This window comes from Mastigoproctus giganteus, chromosome 6, assembly GCF_048544385.1.
Source record: "Mastigoproctus giganteus isolate SK-2022 chromosome 6, ASM4854438v1, whole genome shotgun sequence".
In the NCBI taxonomy this organism is placed as follows: domain Eukaryota; kingdom Metazoa; phylum Arthropoda; class Arachnida; order Uropygi; family Thelyphonidae; genus Mastigoproctus; species Mastigoproctus giganteus.
Window position 1 is genome coordinate 188,014,825 of NC_143580.1, and position 22,566 is coordinate 188,037,390.

Genomic DNA, 22,566 nt, shown 5'->3' on the forward strand with positions numbered 1-22,566 from the left:
ATATTTTATTTTGGTTGTAAGAATTGTTTGCATAAGACAAATATAATATAAGTATAAATAAAAAAATTGTTAATATTATTTTTCGTTCTATTTATTTAATTTAGAAATTTCTTCTTCTATGACTACGTAGGTGTGCCGTGAAATTTTTCTTCTTTGGAAAATGTGCCACGAGAGTAAAAAGATTGAGAAACACTGACCTACACCATGCTTCCTGGTAATTTATTCTGCTAGCAAAAAGCTTTAGTGAAGATGTCACCCCTTCTCTATTCAGAAGGGTTGACAGATACCCTGAAATCAGTTAAATGGCTACATGCTGGTGATATTTTAATAAAAACAAAGTGAAAAGCATACAGAACAGCTTCCTTGAGTCACCTCCATTAGGGGAATTTCAATTACAGTATTGCTCCACAAAGCACTTACTTCATCTCATGGTGTATTCTCTGAATGAGAGTTTCTTGAAATTCCAGGAGAAAAAGACCATTCTAAACTTAAGCCATTAGGATGACAGCTGCAAAAAAGAGAGTGTGTGTGTGTATAATGATGGGAATCTAGTATCCACTAGAAACCTCATTCTTACTTTCAACTTATCGTTTCCTGATTCGATTACAGTTGGGTACCTGCACCATCTAGTATATACCGAATCCCTTAAGGTACTTTAAGTGTTAAAAATACGACAAAAAAACCACACTGAATGCATTCATTTCTTGCATGCATTCGGTGTGGTTCAAAGTACCCTGAATTTTGGGAAAAGGCCAGCATTCCACCTTCTGTCTAGAATTACAACTCTGTGCTGCATATAAAGCTGAATACTCTGACTCTTGCCTGTCTTAGTAGTAGTAGTAGTGGCATGTGATGCAAGAAAGCAAGTGTATGAGCTTATGCAGCATCAGCCAAAAAAATATAAAATAAAAAAAATTACATAATTCCCTCTAAATGTTTGCCAGGTAGTGGGCAGTTCTTCCTTAAATTTATTTAACCTATCAACCTCCACAACGACAGATGGAAGTTTGTTCCAGCAATTAACCACCCACTGGCTAAAGGCAAATATAGACATAAAATACTCATTAAGTTTGATTGTTTGTCTTCGTTGATGGCTGGAAGTCACAGTCATCTGCCGCATTCTTCCCAGATAGCATTGTATCTGAGAAGATCCCCCATGAATACAATATATGCACAGCAAAATTGTATGATATAGGGTTAGCCTTGGACCACATTAAAATTAATGATTGTCAAAGAAGCCTGCTACAGGCTTTATTGGTAATGAGATTTAACTCCTATTGAGTCCTCTCCCAGGTTCAGTAGTAGTTTCACTCCCTTTATTAATCCATGTTTGACATCAGCTTCTATTGGATTCCAAGCCACATTGGGATCAGGGCTAATGACCTGACAGATGCTGCAGCTAGATCATTACAACTCCAAAGCAGTCCAAGCCTGCTAGTCTCCTATACACACTACAGGAAGATAATACACAGTGGACTACACACTCAATGGCAACAATCATGCCATGGACAGGTAACAAACAAGTTCCATCAAATTAAGCTTGTAATCAAAACATGACAGTCTAGAATGCACAGCAGTCACAGAGAAGTGTTCTTGCATTCCTCTACATAGCACACAGTCATCTCACACATTTCTTTTTGCTGTGGGCTGATGAACCCCTATGTGTCAGAATTGTGACACTGTTTTAACTGTCCAGTGTATGTTAACCAAGCGTCCACATTATAGACACATCTTTTGTATTTTACTGGTTTTAGCTATCTTACTGAACCTTCTACACTCAGTCAGATTTCATCTAACAATGAATATGTGTCTGCTGTGTTTAACTTTTGAAAAACTTTGAACCTACTTAAATATCTTTAGGATTATACTTTTAATTTCTGATCAACTTGATATTTTATACACACATACTTTTGACATACTGATCTATCCCATAGGTCACTGAAAACCTCTTTGTTATTGTATATTTGAATTGAATTTTACTATTTAGTCCTGACACATTGTAGCCTTTGTTGCTTGTGTCAGAAAACAAAAAACAAATCACTACACTGCATTGAATAGGAGCTCCTGCATTTTTAAATTACAGTTATAATTCTGAACATATCGCTCTTTAGATATATATATATGTCATGTGGTTGCCTTTTTTTTTTTTTACCTCAGTTGTGTCTTATTGGTATGCCATTAGTTCTACTGGAATGAGCTGGGTCCACTTCATTTTGTTTCAAGACAATTCATTGTGCAACAGTTTGGTGCATGATAATTCAGTGTGTGACAGTTCAGTGTATGAGACAATTTGGTGAATGACATTTCCCTGTGTATGTGATAATTTGGTAAAGACAATTGGTGGCTATGACAATACAGTGAGTACAACAATTTGGTGTATCACACACACAGACCAGAAATTAACAAAATTAGTGAAATAAAAGGTTTAGGAAATGAGAAATTTTGGTAACTTAGAAAGGAGGAATGTAGAAATTTAGAAAAAAGAAAATTATTTTTTATCCATTTATTTTGTATAAAAGGATTCATGCTAATCCTTCACATAGGCAGGTTGGACAGGCCTATTTGTAACACCTTTAATCCATATAAGATTATTAATTTTTTTAAACGTATCTGTTCAGTTGAATCCTATGCTTTTCCAGGAGCATGAATTGGTTGCTGGTTGGGAAGCTAGATGAAAATTATAGGTGCAGAAACCAGGTGCTAGAACAGACCATTGTAACATCCCTTAGTCAGGAGTGTTTAGAACCACCACTGGCCCTAGTGAAAATGGCTCTACTGGGCCAGAACGCTTTTCTCTGTAGGGGACTTAGACTCTAATCCCGACTCCTACTTAATCTTTAGGGAGGCTTAACCTTAACCCATCCACATTACTAGCCTACTACTAACTTCTTTCCATAAAAATTATACCATAGGTTGCAAACAAATGTCAGAAGATATGCATTACCCAGCTGGCATCCATTAATGATCTCTTATTTTTGGTCTCTGTGCCTCCCCCTCCCCCCAACTTGTACATATTTCCTAAAAAATGCAACTTACAGAAGTGAGAATAAAGTGTAAACAAGGTTCTCTTGTATTCCAATCTTTGACCTGTCTGTAGCATTTTTTTAAATAGGATCTCCCAAAAAAAGTAGAAAATGCTTTAAAAAACAAAGGTGGATAGTATGCTCCATTAAAAATGTAAAATATCAAGGATGGTGTCATGATCACCAAATTCACCATTTACTGCACAGCATATTAAAAGTTAGTACTTTCTGTTTTGTTTTGCCATACACCAAATTATCCCAAAGAATTCACTGAATCGTCATACTCACTTGAATTGCCATAGCCGGTAATTGTCTTTCACCTAATTGTCACATACAGTGAAGCATCATTCACCCAATTGTCTCATACACTGAACTGTCATACACCGAATTGTTGCATACAGTGAATTGTCGTACAACAAATTGTCTTCCAATGAATTGGTGTGATGCTGAATGAGCTGTGTGAAATTGTTTGAAAACCATGGGGATAGGGAGCAGTATATCTCTTCCAAAGCTTTATAGGCATTGTGGATCATGTGTAATTATGTTTTACCCAGGAAGGGGTGCTGCATACCTTGGAAGCTAAAGACTTCCTCCAGTGAACATTTGGTTACTTCCCCCCACACTAACGTTTTAAGTTCAGCATATTTTAAGTGGGAAAATTTCTTTCAGGTAGGAGTTGTTCAGAATAATGTTAGTATTCCATGAACTTTCATCACTGACAAAGTTTAAGTAGTTATGTTGATAAAGAAAAGAGTGTAATATACACTCTTAAATAAATGAGCACTTTTTCTTAAATAAATGGGCACTTTTTCCTATATTATGCCAGACTATATTAGAATAAATTCTGTATTTATTTGCCAGGAAACATACAAAACACTTCATGGTATGATCCTCTACTGCTTCTTAGCATTAGTATTATCCTTAGGCTTTTGCTATACTGGCCAAAAAAAAATTAACTAATTGAAAATAAAAATAATAATAGGTCAATAATAAAATTTAATTAAATAAAATTTGAATTTCCTCAAGCTGTCAGCCTCAACCATCTACAGAGGTAACTTATTCCAATAATTAACAACTTGCTGGCTGAAAGAACGTCCTGTGATTCAATCTAAACCTCTTCCCCTATAATTTGAATTTGTGACCCCTAGTTCTGGAATCATTTATAACAATGAAATTTGAATCATCATTTATTTTACTTTCACCTCTCAAAGTATTATACACCTCAGTCAAGTCTCCTCTAAGGTATATAGTTTCTAAGCTCTAGCCCATCTATTTGAAGTCTCTTCATATGGATGCCCTTTACCAATCATGCCAGACTTGTTGTGCACATCTTTGTACCATTTCAAGAAGCTCTGTCTTTTTTTAGGTTCGGTCTCCATACTTGAACATAGTATTCCTTGTGAGGTTTTACAATTGTCTTACACAGTGGGCTTATGAGATTATGACCTCCCTATTTCTACAAGCAAAGATAAATCATCAGTAGGAAACCATGGTCTTTTCTGCCTGTCTGCTGCTTAGAAAACTTCACGTCCAGTCCTATTGTAACTCCCAGATCCCTCTCTTTCTCTACTGTTTTTAGTTCATCCCAACCAAGTGTATAAGTTATTTTGGGGTCTCTATTTCCAAGTGTAAGACCTTGCATTTTGCTGCATTAAAACATAGCTATCACTTTTCTGACCATCCCTGAAGACAATGTCTTCAGGTATGATCAGAAAAGTGGTAGCTATGTTTTGATGCAGTGTCTTCTTCAGGGTTCATAAAACAGCAAAAATTATAATAAAAATCTAAAAGTTCATATACTCTTTAATTGCATTTTTGCATTGTCTTAATTTTATTTTTAAGGATTTTTACTACTACTCAGCATGTCTGAAATATAAGTTAAAATACTGAAATTAAAAAGGATTTTCATTTACTGGTTGCCACCTCTGCATTCACTTACAAACTCACTGAGGCTGAAAAAAAAAAAAGTTTATATTGCTTTGAAAGGTCTTAACTACCTGTCCTTGTACTCTGAAGCGAATGGTAAGCAGCATTACCATTTATTTCAGAGTACGACAGGTAATGGTAAGCAGCATTATTTCTTGTTTAGATTCTTCAAACAGGCCTCTGAGGTTGGGTATGTTCATATTGTAGTTTTAAATGTTTTTTACCAACCTTATGTAGAAATAAAACACAAAGAAAACAAAAACTGGAATCTTGATAACTGTATTTATAATAAGTTATATTTGTCTGTATTTACAATAAATTATATTTAACTTTACAACTAAAATATATACATATAAAATATACATTAAAATATACTGGGTTAAGAACAATAAAATACATTAAAATATACTAAATTAAAATTGATAAAACCAAAGCTTTCGAAGGCTCCTGCCTTCTTCTTCAGCGGTATTTTCTTTGTTCTGCGGTGCGTCTTTAAATACCAGCAGGTTCACGGTACTCATCACGTGTTTCATTCCCACGTGTTCCGTTCTCTTGTGTTACGGAATCGGAAGTGGCTCGAGAGTGGGTCATGTGGAACCGTTCATCCCTTCTGAGGATAGTAGCCTCAAAGAGGGGATGGATCCGCATTCCTCTATCTCTATTAATGTTCACTGTGGAACAGATCCGCAAACTCTCAAGCCACTTCCGGTCCCAGAACTTATTCGCCCGATCGGTGATGATAGCCTCGTCCGGGGAGATGTGGTGCTGCTTCTCCCAAAAATGCTCGGCCACGGCGGACTTACCATAGTCCGCACTTCTTATTGCCTTAGTGTGCTCCCCCAGACGGTCTTTGAGACGGCGTTTTGTTTCCCATACATAACACTCCCCACAATCCGTTGTATGATCATTCAATAAATCCAACGCCTTATTTAGATATGCTTCCTTATCAAGAACCACCGTTGCCCTACCTTTGTCCGCGGGTAAGACAACAATGCTATCATCTTCCTTGAGGCTTTTTAGCGCTAATTTTTGCTTCACATTGAGATTAGAGGGGTCGTTTTTAGCTTGACTGAGGATGGCTGCTGTTTTAACTCTAATTTCATTAGAAATTAGAGTTAAAACAGCAGAAGAAGGAGGAGTTTTGCCGTTCCTAGATGTGTTGGTCTGTAGGGAAGACCAACAACTAAAGATTAAGGTCTATAGGAAATCGATGTGTAAAGGTCAATATTCGCACTACAATTCAGCTCAGGCCAACCATCATAGGAACAGTGTGGTTAGAACATTAGTTGACAGGGCAAAATCACACTGTAGTACCTCCGAGGATAGGAAGATAGAGTATGAACGTGTCACGACGGATCTTACAAAATGTGGCTACCCCCAGAGGATTATAGAAAAATATATTAAAGGAAATCAGAGGACAGGCGAATCTTTTACGCCAGTATCCACTGCATATATTCCCTACTATCCGGGTCTAACCGATCACATAACTAGAATACTAAGAAATTATCAGACACGTTGTGTGCAGCTTCCGGGGCGGAGGCTGCACACAATCGTGTCACGAGTAAAGGACCCCATTCAAAAAGAGAATGCAAGTGGGGTCGTATACAGTATTAGATGCCCGGATTGTGGGGAGTGTTATGTAGGGGAAACAAAACGCCGTCTCAAAGACCGTCTGGGGGAGCACACTAAGGCAATAAGAAGTGCGGACTATGGTAAGTCCGCCGTGGCCGAGCATTTTTGGGAGAAGCAGCACCACATCTCCCCGGACGAGGGTATCATCACCGATCGGGCGAATAAGTTCTGGGACCGGAAGTGGCTTGAGAGTTTGCGGATCTGTTCCACAGTGAACATTAATAGAGATAGAGGAATGCGGATCCATCCCCTCTTTGAGGCTACTATCCTCAGAAGGGATGAAAGGTTCCACATGACCCACTCTCGAGCCACTTCCGATTCCGTAACACAAGAGAACGGAACACGTGGGAATGAAACACGTGATGAGTACCGTGAACCTGCTGGTATTTAAAGACGCACCGCAGAACAAAGAAAATACCGCTGAAGAAGAAGGCAGGAGCCTTCGAAAGCTTTGGTTTTATCGATTTTAATTTAGTATATTTTAATGTATATTTTATATGTATATATTTTAGTTGTAAAGTTAAATATAATTTATTGTAAATACAGACAAATATAACTTATTATAAATACAGTTATCAAGATTCCAGTTTGTGTTTTCTTTGTGTTTTATTTCTACATAAGGTTGGTGAAAAACATTTAAAACTACAATATTCTTGTTTAGATATTGACTTACTAGGTTCCAGGTTTTGATGACTGAACCTTGAGGCTACTTTGAGCTCTTCATAATTACAGGTGTTGCTCTTAATGATAGTTAATTATTGTATGAATTAATATTGTTCTCATTTTTAATAATACAGTTGAACTTGGTTATAATGGGCATCAAGAGACGGACAATTTCCTCGTTATAACCATTACTCGCTATATCAATGATAGTGGAGATGGGGGAACCCCTGGGGCCATTAAACAATGAACACTTTATATATCAGTGATGAGTTAAATCTACCTCCTATTTTTTAAAATTCTCAATAACTTGATAAAAAGATAGATTCAAAAAACAAAAGAGATATTAGAGATAAAAAATAATATAGCGTTCAGGTGCTATATTGAAGATGGAACAGCTATTAATAATATGGATGGAAAATCAGATTCAACAGTGAGTGCTCCCGAGTCTAATGACCATTCAAGCAAAAGCAACAAATATTTATAAAGATATTAAGGATAAGTATGGCGAACCCCAACCAAAGTTCGTGGCAAGCAACGGGTGGTTTAATAGGTCCAAGCATCACAATTGTGATGTATTGGAAAAAATTATTGATGAAGGCAGTTGATGATTCAATGCAGCAAATCTTTAACGTTGACAGAGACTGAGACTGCTCTGTATTGGAAAAAAATGCCAAATAAAACATACATTGCTAAAGAGGAAAATACAACGCCAGGTTTCAAGGCGTCAAAAGATAAGGCCACGCTCTTGCTTGAGGCTAATGCAGTGGGAGATTACAGATTAAAACCACTGCTTGTGTACCATTCTGGAAATCCTCATATCGCGCATTTCCGATCAAACCAGAGAGCATGGATAACAATATCTCTCTTTGAAGATTGGTTTAAATGCTGCTTCATTCCTGAGGTTGAAAAATATTGTAAAGACAATAATGTTCCTTTCAAGATTTTGCTTCTCTTAGATAATGCTCCTGGACATCCTATGCATCTAGATGATTTTAATTTGAACATGAGAGTCGTATTTCTACCGGCAAACACGAATTCACTCATACTACTTTTGGATCAGGGTGTTATTTCAAATTTAGAAGCATACTAAGGTTTTCCATAGCCAAGTGGTCAGGAGCGGGAGTGCAGTAGCACACGCTCTTTGAGTAGACCGGGGTTCAAACCCCTGACTGCTGAATACGATCGATCTGCCAACCCGCACTGGACCAGCGTGGCAGATTATGGTCCATTTCCCTCAGCATGAATTGTTGAGGAGGCTTCCATCCTGCAGTGGGTTGATAATGGCTGAAATTTACTTTTTTTTTTTTTTTTTTTTTATTTACGTGCAACATTTGCTCAGGCATTGTCTTTAGTAGACAGTGAGAAAATTTTTACGTTAAGAGACTTTTGGAAATCTTACAATATTTACCACGCCATCTTAAACATTAATAAGGCCTTGGATGGAAATTACTAAAAAGTTGTTTAAATGGTGCATGGAAGAAAATAAGCCCACAGCAAGTAAAAGGCTTCGAAGGATTTGAAAAAGACGAATCATATGGAGAGGTTACGGATAATATTGTAAAGGTTGCAGAGCTACTTCAGTTTGAGGTTGTTGCCAAAAGACATGGAGGAGTTAGTAGAGGAAGAAGAGAAGAAATTATCTAACAAAGAACCTATTGACTTGCAGGCAGCGATAGTGAAAGAAGAAAATGCTGATGAAGCTCAAGATGAACCAAATGAGGAGCTGAGACGCTTCATCCCTAGAGAGAGATGGCAGTGGCATTTTGTGAAATTGTATCAGCAATGGCGAGGTTTGAGAAGTTGGATCCTGACAGCAAATGATTCTTAAAAGTTAAGAGGGGTTGAATGATACACTTGCTTGCTACAAAGAAATCTACAATGAAAAGAAAAAAGCCACCGTCCAGTCATCCATTAATATGTTCTTTTGTAAGGTTGAGTGGCCAAGGTTTTCTAAATCTCCACAGCCCTCAACCTCTGCAGCGGCATACTTATCAGCTGAAGACGTTGATTCTGCCAGCAATGCTCGAGAGGTAAAACTTACTGACGTTATACCTGTATCCTCTCTTCTTTTGTAATTTTATAATTTTGAAATTCTTTTAAATTGCACGCTTTTGTAATTTTTCCCGTGCATGAGATAAAAAATTGAATAAATACAATAAATAATACTATTTACATGTTCGTCGAACATTTCTTTTTTGATTCAATCAATTCAGTGAGCATAGTTGTGAGTGCTGCAGAAGCAAGGGGGAATTCTGATTTACGTAAAATACGACTTACGTAGCATTCCGTAGAACGCAACCTTTACATAAGTCGGGAAGTTCCTGTTCTGAAAAAATTTTGTCATCAATACCAGCAGACTAAATTACATGACTATTTCAGAATGGTTGCGTTCCAATTAGTAGAATGTAAAGGTAAGGATACAATCTTGAATACTATATCTTTTAGTCTGTATACTCATAAAACATTAGTAAATAAATTTATTTATTTACGGGGTAAAGCATAATTATGCTAAAAAAAACTCGGGGGGATAAAATATTAAAATTTTTCTGACTATAAAGCACATTAGCATGTTAGTAGAGGCATACGATGCAAGAAAGCAAGCTTATGCAGCATCAACCAAAAAAAAAGCCAACCTCCCACTTTACACCTCCATTTGGAACAAATGGAGGTGTAAAATGGGAATTTGTTCATTTCACAAATATACGTGGTCTCAATTCTAATCTCAACGATGTCCATTTCCACTTGCAGTCTGCCAAACCCTATGTACTTTTTCTGACAGAATCTCAGTTATCGGTTGATTCAACTACTGCTCATCTCAGATGCCCAAATTATTCGCTGTATGATTCCTTTCACCTCAAAGGTGGTACTTGTGCATATGTCCGTTCTGATATTCCCTGTCAGAGACTTGGCAATTTGGAATCTCCTCTCTTTGATCTTCTCTGGCTTAAAATCTCTCTACCTCATTGTGTAAAATTCATCTGTTGTCTCTACCGTTCTCCCAACTCCACTAATCACTTGGAGCTTTTTGACTTTCTGCAGTCCAACTTTCCTAACAGTGAGGTAGTTTTCCTTGGTGATTTTAATGTTCACAACTCCAGCTGGCTTCTGTTTTCTAGTCACACCGACCCAGCAGGTCGAGATTCTGAGGCTTTTGCAATTACTAATGACCTAGCACAGATTGTTCATTTACCTACAAGAATACCGGACAATCCTAATCATACAGCCAATACGCTTGATCTTTTTCTCACAAACAACCCTTCTAAGTACACTGTCGAAGTGAGAGGGCCTTTAGGCACCTCAGATCACAAGTTGGTGATTGTCTCTTCTCCAATGGAACTTTATCTCATAGCCATTCCCAACCTCGTGTTGTTTGGCATTACAAGAATGCAAATTGGGATGACCTGCGAGACTTCTTTTCTTCTTTTCCTTGGTTGGATTACTGTTTCAAAACTTCTGATGTCAATGTTTGCTCAGATCGTGTCAGTGAAATTATTCTTGCAGGAATGGAATCCTTTATCCGACACTCCACTTTAAAATCTCGTCCTTTATCTAAACCTTGGTTTTCCAATAAATGTGCTAAGGCTGTTCAAGAGAAGAATGTTGCATATCATAATTGGCTTGTTTCTAATTCTTCAGTTTCATTTTCTGCCTACACCAAAGCTCGCAACAATTGTAAAGCAGTTATTAATCAGTTCAAACTAGAGTTTGAACAGGCTAAGAGTAGAAAACTTGCTTCTTGCCCTAATGGTAGCCAAGCATTTTGGTCTCTTGCCAAAGCTATTGGCTGCAATTTTTGCCCATCTCTGCTCCCACCTCTGTCCAAACCAGATGGTTCTGTTGTCACTTCAGCCAAGGATAAAGCTGACCTGCTAGCATCCCATTTTTCTTCCAGCTCATGTATTAATGATCTTGGTAAAACACCTCCCACCATTCCCAACATGTTCTCAAAACCTGTGCTCCTGAACTTACTCCTATTCTTTGCCGCCTTTTTTCACTTTCTTATTCCAAAGGTGTTTTTCCTTCTGCTTGGAAATTTGCTCATATCCAGCCAGTTCCTAAAAAAGGGTGACAAATCCCTCCGATCCAATTATCGTCCCATTGCAATTACTTCTACTCTTTCTAAAGTAATGGAGAAATCAATTAACCGCAACTCTTAAACTACCTAGAAACCTTCTGTTTGATCAACGATCGCCAGTATGGATTCTGTCAGTGTCGATCCACTGGTGATATTCTGGCTTATATTACCCATTTATGGACTAATTCAATGGAAAGGTTCGGTGAAACACAAGTAGTTGCTCTTGACATCTCAAAGGCTTTTGATCGTGTTTAGCATAAAGGTCTTCTAAACAAGCTTCCATCCTATGGTTTGCCAACTGTTTTTAGTAATTGGTTATCCAGTTTTCTCTCTGATCGCTCACTGAGGGAGATGGTAGATGGCTCTCTGTCTTCTAACTTCTCCACTAATGCTGGTGTCCCCCAAGGTTCAGTTCTTTCCCCCACTCTTTTCCTCTTGTATATTAATGACCTTCTTCCATTGACTGGAAATCCTATCCATAGTTTTGACGATGATAGCACATTGCATTCCACTTTCCATTTTGAGAAACCTTGTCCTGCTCAATCAGCTTCAACTTCTCGAAAATCTGCTACCAATTCCTTAAATGCCAATCTTCAGGTAATTCTCCAGTGGGGCAAAGACAACTTAGTTGATTTCAACCTTTCTAAAACTCAATCTTGTCTTATATCTCGCAAAAAGGATTCTTCTGCTCCTATGCTTATCTTTAATGACACTCCGATTTCTAGGCAAAATGATATCTCTTTTGGGGATTACCCTGACTTCTAATCTCTCTTGGCACAAGCACATTACAAATATTGCTTCCTCTACATCTAAAAAACTTGGTTTTCTCTTTTGCTCTTGGCGTTACATTTCTTCCAAACAGCTGCTCACTCTGTATAAATCGCAAATCCGCCCTGCCATGGAATATTGTTCCCACATCTGGGGTGGTGCCCCCAAAACCTCTCTCAGGCTTCTTTATTCCATTCAGAAGAGGGCAGTTAGGTTAATTAATGATTCATCTCTAACAGAGTCTCTCCACTCGCTTTCTCATAGATGTACTGTTTCTGCTGCAAGACTCTTCTACAGATACTTCCATGGGCACGGTTCTTCTGAATTGGCTTCTATAATTCCCAGTCTCTCTTTCAAAATAGTCCAAACACATGCCGCCACCAGCCAACATCCATTTACTGTCCAACTTCAAACCCACAGAACCAACTTTTCATCTTCCTCATTTATTCATTCAACTGCTGTTTTCTGGAACAACCTTCCTTCATACATATTTCCTGAAAATTACAATCTACAGAAGTTCAAGTCCAATGTCAACAAATATCTTCTTGTGTCTTCTCGACCTCCAACCCAAGCACGGTACTAAGTACTATAGGTTTTAATATCTCTTGTGTTTGAGGTACACACATAAAAAAAAAAAAAAAAAAAAAAATGCCGGTCCAGCTCAGCCTTAAATTTATTAAACTGTCAACTTCCACAACAAAAGATTAAAGTCTGTTCCACCAATCAATTACCTGCTGGCTAAATGCAAATTTTCGCACATCTATTCTACTACTGTCTTTCCTCAATTTGAATCTATGCTCCCTCAGGTTCTTAATCTGAGCAAGTGGGAGAATCCCATCAGTATTCAGCTTGCTGAACCCATTCAAGGCCTTATACACCTCAATCAGATCACCTTGCAGTTGCCTACTCTCCAGGTGCTGCAATTTGCAGAACTTAAACCTTTCTTGGTAAGAGCACCCCTTTGTTCCTCTCACTAGTCTCGTTGCCCTTCTTTGTACTCGTTCTAGCAACTCTACATCCTTCCTAAAATGATTCTTGATCAGGCTGTCTGATTACAGTAAAGATGTTGAAAAGGTTCAGGAACCTTGTTTGTATCAAAAAAAGAATGACTATCAGAACGATAACATAAGTTGGGATAGGTAAAAACAGTGTTTATCAAATTTTAACCATTAGTCTTGAAATGAAGAAGGCTTGTGCAGTTATGGTACCAAAAATTTGATTCTTTACCAGGGACTGAGGCAAGAACAGTGTGCAGTAACCTTTTGGAAAAAATTCAAAACCATGTGTTGTTTTCTTTGATAAAGGAGGTATTGCCTACTCAGAATTTGTTTCTCAAGGACAGACTGTCAATCAGGCATTTTAATTTTACTTTGAAGTTCTAAAGTGTTTAGTTTTAGGGAAGAGATATTGTGTAAATTGTGGCTTGGCTTGATAAGTGGGTTGCTTCACGATAATCTGGCTCATACTGCGTTACTAATGTGGTACTTCTGATGGTAAAACATATCCTTAGATGGAATGCCTTTTCTGCTGTCCTGATTTGTCTACATTCTGACTTCTTTCTGTTCCCATCTATCAGAACTTTATCAGAAGGTAAATATTTTGGATCTTTGAGGAAGTCCAGCAGAAACGTACTTTTACCATAAGAGCACCAAAATCGATATCACAAGCTCCAGAAATCCTTCCAATCATTACGAAAAAAAAAAATCTGTACATTTTTTATGAAGTATATTATTGTAATACCTTTATTAAAGCATCGTTGAAATAATGTTTTTTATTTCATTCTTTTTTTCGTTACGCTTTTGTCAAGTAAAACATGTATGAGAAGGATGATATACTGTGCAAAATTCCGAGGGGCACGCAAAGCTAATTTTTAAAAAGATTTAGCCAATTTTGGCACACACCCTTAAAAAGGTTTGTTGCTCTCTGACCTAAGAGTACTATTTTTGAGGACAAAAGAAAAGAAAATAATTGGCAACCTCAGTTTCAGCTTCCTTATGAAGCTATTCTTGGAACTTTCTAATCACACTTATATATTCTAAATAATCTTTTTAGTTTTCTTTTTTTTTCTTTCATCAAAATTTGCTGTTTCAACTTATTGTTTTAATCTTTGAAATGTGTATGACTATACTATATTGACTTGGACTGAAATACTTCACTTTCATCTATGATCTAAAAAACATTTTTTTTTTCAGTTTCTAAACTGATATTCTGGCCTATATGTGGTTTGTTTATGTATAAAGCAAAGTACATAAATTTAGCAATTCAACTATATTTACAGCTTTAATAGTTTCTTTTATTGTTTTAAAATAATAAAAGAAACTATTATAATATTATAATTTTATGATACAGATAACTTTTGTTATGACCTTTGATATAAATTAAAATACTTTTACCATTTAGGATGCTGTTCCTTTGACACTTGGTCAAGAATTTAGTGGATATGCTAAACAAATTCAACTTGGCATCGTCAGAGTAAAAGCATGCCTTCCACAAGTTTATTGTTTGGCTGTAGGTTAGTTCTTGATATGTTACTCTTAATTATGTGCAAAACTCATCACAAGTGAAAATATTTAAAAATTCAGATAACAAATGATAAAAAAAAATATATATATATATATATATATATATCTGATAATTAAAATAAATATGATATTTAAAATAAAAACATCAGCCAGTAGTACGGCAATAATGCAGAGCGAAACGAAACGTAATATATATATATATATACACCTAATTCTGTTTTTGCACGAACTTTTTTTACACGAATTTGATTTAACACGAATTCAAAATAAATATTTCATTCTCTTTTTACGCGAGTCATTTTGATTTAACACTATTTCTATGAATTTTTTTTTGCCTAAATTCTAAGAAAATTTTTTTTATTTGTGGCATATTAGTATCATTTCTATATTACACGCACCAATAGATTGGATAACAGCTAGTGTATGCGTTTTGAAACGCGTGCTTTTGCTTACCAATGTGTACGTCTAGGTATCTATGAATCATCAACGTTTTTATTGAATTTGGTGCACATCTACGGTATTCGTGCATTGTATCTTCGGCAGACATGTAGTAGTAAGCTCTATTTCAAAGTGAAAGAATCTTTAGTGAAATTTGTGCACATATAAATTTATTAATTTTGCCAATAGTCAATAAATTGTAAGTTTACAAAATTTTCATACCTTTTTTTATTAATTATAACTGAGATATTTTTCGGTAGCCCTTATATAATGTCGAATAATTCGCCTATTACCAAAATGAAAAGGAAAGCGATTTCTTTGGAACTTAAAATTCAAATTTTAGATCGTCTTGCAACTGGACAAGGGGCTACGTCTGTAGGAAAGCATTTTGGTGTACATGAAGCTACCGTAAGAACTATTAAGAAAAATGAAATTGCAATTAGGAAGTCGGTATGTTCTGGAACAAAAGTAAGTGTTAATTCATCATCATATACAAGAGATATTGTCAAGGAAAAAATGGAAAAGGCCCTGGTAATATGGATAGAAGATCAGTCACAAAAAAGAGTACCAGTAGATGGAAATGCCATCAAGCAAACAGCACTAAGAATTTACAGACAGATTAAAGAAAAGGAGCCAAGCACTTCATCTCAGTTAAACAGAAAGTATGAATTTTCTGCAAGTACAGGTTGGATGACAGGGTTTCTTAAAAGGAATGCTCTTCATAATATAAAAATTAAAGGTGAAACTGCATCTGCAGATGAATCGGCTGCTAAAGTATTCCCGCAGGAACTTGCAAAAATTATTGAAGATGGAGGATACACTCCTGATCAAGTGTGGAATGCAGATGAAACTGGTTTCTTCTGGAAACGAATGCCGAACAGAACGTATGTAGCCAAATCGCAGAAAACTGCTGGTGGTTTTAAGGTAGCTAAGGATCGTGTGACCTTATTATTTTCCTCCAACGCTTCAGGAGATCGTATGTTGGTAAATCGAGCCCTAAACCCACGTTCAATGAAAGGTGTAGATATCAATAAACTGCCTGTTCACTGGATGGCAAACAAGAAGGCCTGGGTGACCACTACTATTTTTACAGAATGGTTCAACAACTGTTTCGTCCCAGAAGTCAGACGTTATGTATGAATTTGAAAGGTCTCGAATTTAAAGTTCTTCTGATTCTTGACAATGCACCCGGCCATCCTGTCTTGGAACACCCAAACGTACAAATTTTATTTCTGCCACCTAATACTACATCTTTGATACAACCGCTAGACCAAGGTATAATTGCGACAATTAAAACATACTACGTAAAACGAACATTCCAACACGTTTTGGACAAACTGAATGATGAAACACTAACAGTCATTGATGTGTGGAAGAAATTCTCAATTATGGATTGTATCAATCAAGTTGGATTAGCGTTAACTGAATTAAAACCAGCAACTTTAAATGCGTGTTGGAAAGCGGTTTGGCCACAATGTGTAAAAAGCAAAGATCCCATCATCCCTAATACGACCGAATCTCCCAACATCATTACAATGGCACACAAAATTGGTGGAGAAGGATTCGATGATCTATCGTTTGAAGATATTGATGAATTGTTAACCGACAAAGCCCTAAGCGAAGATGAAATATTAGAGGTTGTCCTTGGGACTCCTTATCCCACAGAACGTGGTGATAATGAAGAAAATGATCCTGTTCTAAATGCAGATTTAATAAAAGAAGGTCTGGAACTGGTCAGAAAATTAGGTAATCATTTTGTCAAACATGACCCTAATGAGGAACGCGCTGGGAAGTTCCAACGTGAACTGAAGTTGTTGACAGCCTCTTACAGAGAATTATATAACGGCCTAACCAAAACACAAACACAACGATTAATAACTGAATTCGTTCGTAAAACCGGTGAAACATCAGCACCAGAGGAGACTCGTGCTGATTTTGCTGAAGAGATCACAGAAAGAATTTCATTAATAGAGGAAGAAGACGATGTCCACAACATTTCTAGTGATGGCAGTGATATTCCAGTCGTACGCAAACGTATGCGCCGTTTATTATCAGAAAGTGAAAATGAATAAAATCTTGTTATGTGTAAAACAGATTTTTTTTGTTCATGAAGAATTTTTTTTTCATTTCATATGCATACAAATTTATTTTAATACATTTTAATTACATATTATTACATGTGTATTTTGTTGAAATAAAATAATAAGCTTAAAACGGATATTTTTATGTGTTTTTTTTTTAATTATTTTTACTGATTTTTTTAGATCCGGAACCAATCTTCTTTTCTTCCATAAATACAATGTCTTTTTTTACACGAATTTTTTTTACACGTATTTTTCAGGAACGTATCTATCGTGTAAAAACAGAATTAGGTGTATATATATATATTTTTTTTTTTATGTGCATGTGTGTTATTCATGTATTCAAATGAGCTACGTATTCATGGCTTATTTGCGAAACTTTAGGAGCTGTTCTATAGGTGATTTGGTACAGCTGTTGTTGCTGCCTAAATCATAGATAAATATCAAAATGCTACAAACATTTACAAACACATAATATGTCAATATGTATTTTGTATGTAGTTTCCGCAACAAAAATGGCAGGGCTGTTGTAGTTCAGAATGTATATAGAATCTTGAAAGGGACTGGTTCCTTTCCACAAGTGAATATAGGAGGTGAGCAATGATGCCCTGGAGATATGTTAATTGTGGTAACAGTGTAGAAAAGCCCATGTACAACTGTGTGCAGATTTTGGATGATGACTGGTATTGCACTGACACAAGTATGGTAGATTTTTCAGTTACGAGCTTCATCCATGCCACCTGCAGTGAGTACATCTCTTACCAGGAGATCATGACATGGCTATATTTGCAATATTATAACCAGTGTTTGAGGTCATAATAATAAGGCTGAATTGAAAATTGAGAATAGTTACATTACACTGGCCCTTAACTTGATTTATCACCTGATTTATAGGAGACTTTTTGCTCACAATTACCTCTGGAAACATGTTCCTGAAGTTTTGCCAAATGTCATGAAACATCCCATATATCTTTAAATCAGGAGTATTAATATTCTGTTTTTCATTAAATGCATATGGAAATTTTACTGGTCAGTTTTTAGTAAATTCCTAATATTGGCTTTTTAGATACTTAACAAAGATTTTTATTATATTTATTGTTTTTGTAATTCTTTGGTAACTCTGTTTACCTATTACTTTTTTATTATTATTATTATTATCTGTAGATATTAGGTAATATGCACTAAAAAATAGCAAAATATATTTACCGACATGCTGTTATGTGCAGTAAGATTTTTACATTTATTACCGGTTTATCATAATTAATTGAATTAAATTTCTTTGCATTTCAAAATAAATCTATTAATATAAAATTTTAGAATATGGATCATTTTACAAGTCACACAATAACCTTTGTTAGAGTAACCAAAAATATATTTTTCAATGTGGTCCATTGTAAATTTGTGTTGTTCATTTATCCAAAATCATTTTCGAGGCAGAGAACAGGCATTCCATTTACAGAAGTGACCGGGCTAAACTTATAAATGCAAATTCCTGTTCATTTCCATTAACAAAGTCATATATACATTTCTTTTTTTAAATATGAAATTTAGAGATTTAGAGATTCTTTTTTAAAACATAAAATTAATTTTTTCTTCTGTGTCTCAAGGGGAGGTTGAAATTTTAGCTGGACTTTCTATCTCTTCAGTTGTATTTCTCAAAGAAAGTCCCTACACCTTAAATTTAGTTATAGAATTGAGTACCCAAGCAAAATGAGAAAATGTTTTCTAACCAAAGAGTTGGAAAGAATTACCTTAGCAGTGCCATTGGCAATAACATCTGTAATATCCAAAGCAATTTTTTTAATATAATTGAAGTTTTTCTTGTCAAAGTAGGCTGTAGTGGAGGGAGAAGGCCAGGTTGCATAGCTCTCTAAATAATGATGCATGTAGGGACTTTTATGAAAATCTTTTTTTTTTTTTTTTTATACAGGAAATAACTTTGTGAACTTTGCCAAAATTCTTTCAAATTGTTTCTGCAAGTTGCAATTCTTTCCGTGATTAGTAATCATAATTCCATAAGTTTCATAGTAATTTAATTTTTAGAATTTTGAATGAAAGCTCTGCCTATCCTCTATTTTTATAGCAAAACTGAACTGTTACAATACACATATGGCCATGTCAACCATGAGCTAAGTAAATAATGTGAATTACATTTGGATGGAAAACCTGTAATGTAGACTTTTTTTTGTTTTGTTATGGATTGATACTTGGTTTTGCCATAATAACTCTCACAATTCTTGCAGTTGTAGAGTGATTCACAATTTTGAGAACCTTACAGGCAAATAAATGTAGACAAGATCTAATTTCTTATATACAAAATGTGCAATATAATGACCACAAGCCTCCGTTGTTTCATTGTCAGCCATCCAGATGCACTTTTTTCAAATAGTTTGATAAACATAATGAATGTCATTATAAATAGCATATAAAAATAACATATTGAAAGGGATATTGCAAGATTTCGATCATTGAAAAGCTGCTTTTCTCCTCTCTTGAGGTATAACCCTTTGAAAGTAATAGATCTGTTAATTTTGCTTTGCCTTAAAAAAAAAAAAAAAATAAAAAAAAAAAAAATATATATATATATATATTTTTTTTTTTTTTTTTTTTTTTTTAAGTTTTGTTTTCAATGTGTGAAAAAACATGTTGAAAACAACAGCATTAAACTGGAATTTTTTTTCTGCAGGAATGCTCTTTACAAAAACAACACAAAAAAACAGTAATGCCATCTGTAGTAAATTCTTTCCATGGCTGGTCATGATTTTTTAATTTTTGGCATTTTGAATGAAAGCTCCAAATGCCTATTCTCTAAATTTTTTTATTCAAAACTTCAGTAAATAAAATTTTGGATTTTTGAATAAAAAAAATCCAAAATTGAGCTGTTATAATACACATACAAAGAATCTACTTTTATCCAACATTATTGATGGCAAAAGAATTAAAGCAAAACACTGTCATATTTTCCCATGCTAACTGAAATTATTTTCACACCAATGTTGTTCTGATGTTTGCAATGAGTGAAATCATTGTTTCCAAGTTTAGTTATAGAATAGTTATTAACAAAATATTCAATATTGCTAGTGATTAAAGCAGCCACAATATGCATTTGCACTCATACAAATGCATACATTCTGATGTGTATGCATTAATCATTATATATTAATAAAAAATATCTATTTTTATTAATATATAGGTATGTAAGCTTGATTGATGAAAATACTTTTTAACACTTCTTAAGGGTGTAAATGTTTTGTTGTGATTTTGTTTGCATAAGATTTCAGTAGTATAACCTAGAGATGTGAATCAAAGATCTGTTCCTTTTGGCTAGCATCTTGTCAAAATATCTTGATATTTTTGATTCTTGGCTTACCAATGTGGTATTTTTTAAATATAGTATTTGCTGTATAAGCTTGCAAGAATGCAAGCTTATACAGACAGCATCAGCCAAAAAAAAAAAAAACTTTCCACATCACCCATTCATTGTCTCTAATAGTGTTTAGTTCTTTGTTGAATTTATTCGAACTTTCCATGTCCACAACAGCAGATGGAAATTTGTTCTGACAATCAACTACCCTCTGGCTGAAAGCAAACTTCCACACATCTATACTACAACCATCCTTCCTCAGTTTAAATTTATGTTTCCTCGTGTGTGTGGTCCGAGCAAGAGGAAGAAAGCCATTGGTACTGAGCTTACTCAGTCCATTCAAAGCCTTAAACACCTCAGTCAGATCTCCTTGCAGGTGCCTAGTCTCCAGAATCTGTAGTTTGTAGAACTGAAGCCTTCTGAGAGCAACTTTTGTTCCACTCACCAAGTTCATTGCCCTTCTCTATACCTCTTCAAGCAAAATCTTAAAGTAAGGCCTCCACACCTTTTTCCAATACTCAAGATGTGGCCTAACCATTGCCTTATACAAAAGGTTAATTACTTCCTTATCCATGCTAACAAAATTCCTATATATCATTGACAGTAGCCTATGAGCTGTTTTTGCAGCCTTTCTGCACTGTTTAAGAGAACTTCATATCTGACTGCAAATTTACCCACCAGGTATTTTTTATTTTCCACTACCGTGAGTATCAAATTGATAAAATAAATTTCATCTATCTTCTTACACATATGAATGTGGATCAAAAGTTTCATAGAATGACCATGGAAAAATGCAGCTTTTGAAATCACAAAAAGAATTTGCTGCCCTTTCGCCTCTTTGTCCCAGTGATATTTCTCTACAAATATGCCCCTTAAGTTTTAGAACGAGGTGAAGTTACCAGCAGCCAGGTGCTAAAAATAAGGGGGGGGGTGTTCAGGGGTTCAAATCTTCTGATATCTTCACTTAGTAGACTTTCTAGTCATTGGTTAGGTTCATGGAACCAATTGCATGGAAATTTTTTTGCAGCTCTGCAAGCAGTTGATAAATTTGCTATATTGCATTGCCTTTAGCATTAGCATTAGTAGAGGCATATGATGCAAGAAAGCAAGCTTATTCAGCATCAGCCAAAAAAAAAAAAAAAAAAACCACTCCCATTTCACCCCTCCGTTCGTTCGAAATACCTGTCCAGTTGAGCTTTAAATTTGTCTAGGCTATCAACTTCAACAACAAGTGATGGAAGTCGGTTCCACCAACCAACCACCCGCTGGCCAAAGGCAAATTTCCGCACATCTATCCGACATCCGTCCTTCCTCAATTTGAATTTATGCCCTCTGAGGTGATTATTCTGAGCAAGATGAAGAATCCCATTGGCATTGAGCATGCTCAAACCATTCAAAGCCTTATACACCTCTATCAGATCACCTCGCCGGTGCCTAGTCTCCAGACTCTGTAATTTGCAAAACTTAAGCCTTTCTTCGTAAGAGCAACCCTTTGTTCCATTCACTAATCTTGTTGCCCTTCTCTGTACCCGTTCCAGCAGCTCTACATCCTTCTTGAAATGAAGCCTCCAGACCTGTATACAGTACTCAAGATGTGGCCTAACCATTGCCTTATACAAGGGAATAATCACCTCCTTATCCCTGCTAGAAAAATTCCTGTATATCATTGACAAGACACCATGAGCTACTCTTGCAGCTCGTCTGCACTGCTCAGAGAACTTCATATCTGCCTGCACAATTACCCCCAGGTCCTTTTCATTCTCCACCACTGTCAGTGTAGTACCGCAGAGTTGATACGTTGCTCTGGGGTTACTATTTCCCATATGTAGTACTTTACATTTGTCAATGTTAAACTTCATTTGCCACCTCTCAGCCCATCTGTTGAACCTTTCCAGATCCTGTTGCAGCAGCATAGCGTCAGTAGTGTCCTTAACAACCCTGCCAACCTTTGTATCATCTGCAAACTTGGACATTAAACTTGATATCCCATCATCAATATCATTCATAAACACCGAAAACAACAACGGACCCAACACTGAATCCTGAGAAACTCCACTAATAACATTAGTCCACG

General features: G+C 35.9%; 1 protein-coding gene across 1 annotated transcript in view; it reads left to right on the forward strand.

The window, feature by feature from the left end:
- LOC150084821 (fumarate hydratase, mitochondrial-like) overlaps positions 1 to 22,566 on the forward strand; it is a 135,179-nt gene that overhangs the window by 53,551 nt on the left and 59,062 nt on the right. The window contains exon 6 of the mRNA XM_090376627.1: positions 14,488 to 14,599. Coding sequence (XP_090232753.1) covers positions 14,488 to 14,599 — 112 coding nt within the window. The remainder of the gene's footprint in view (positions 1 to 14,487; positions 14,600 to 22,566) is intronic.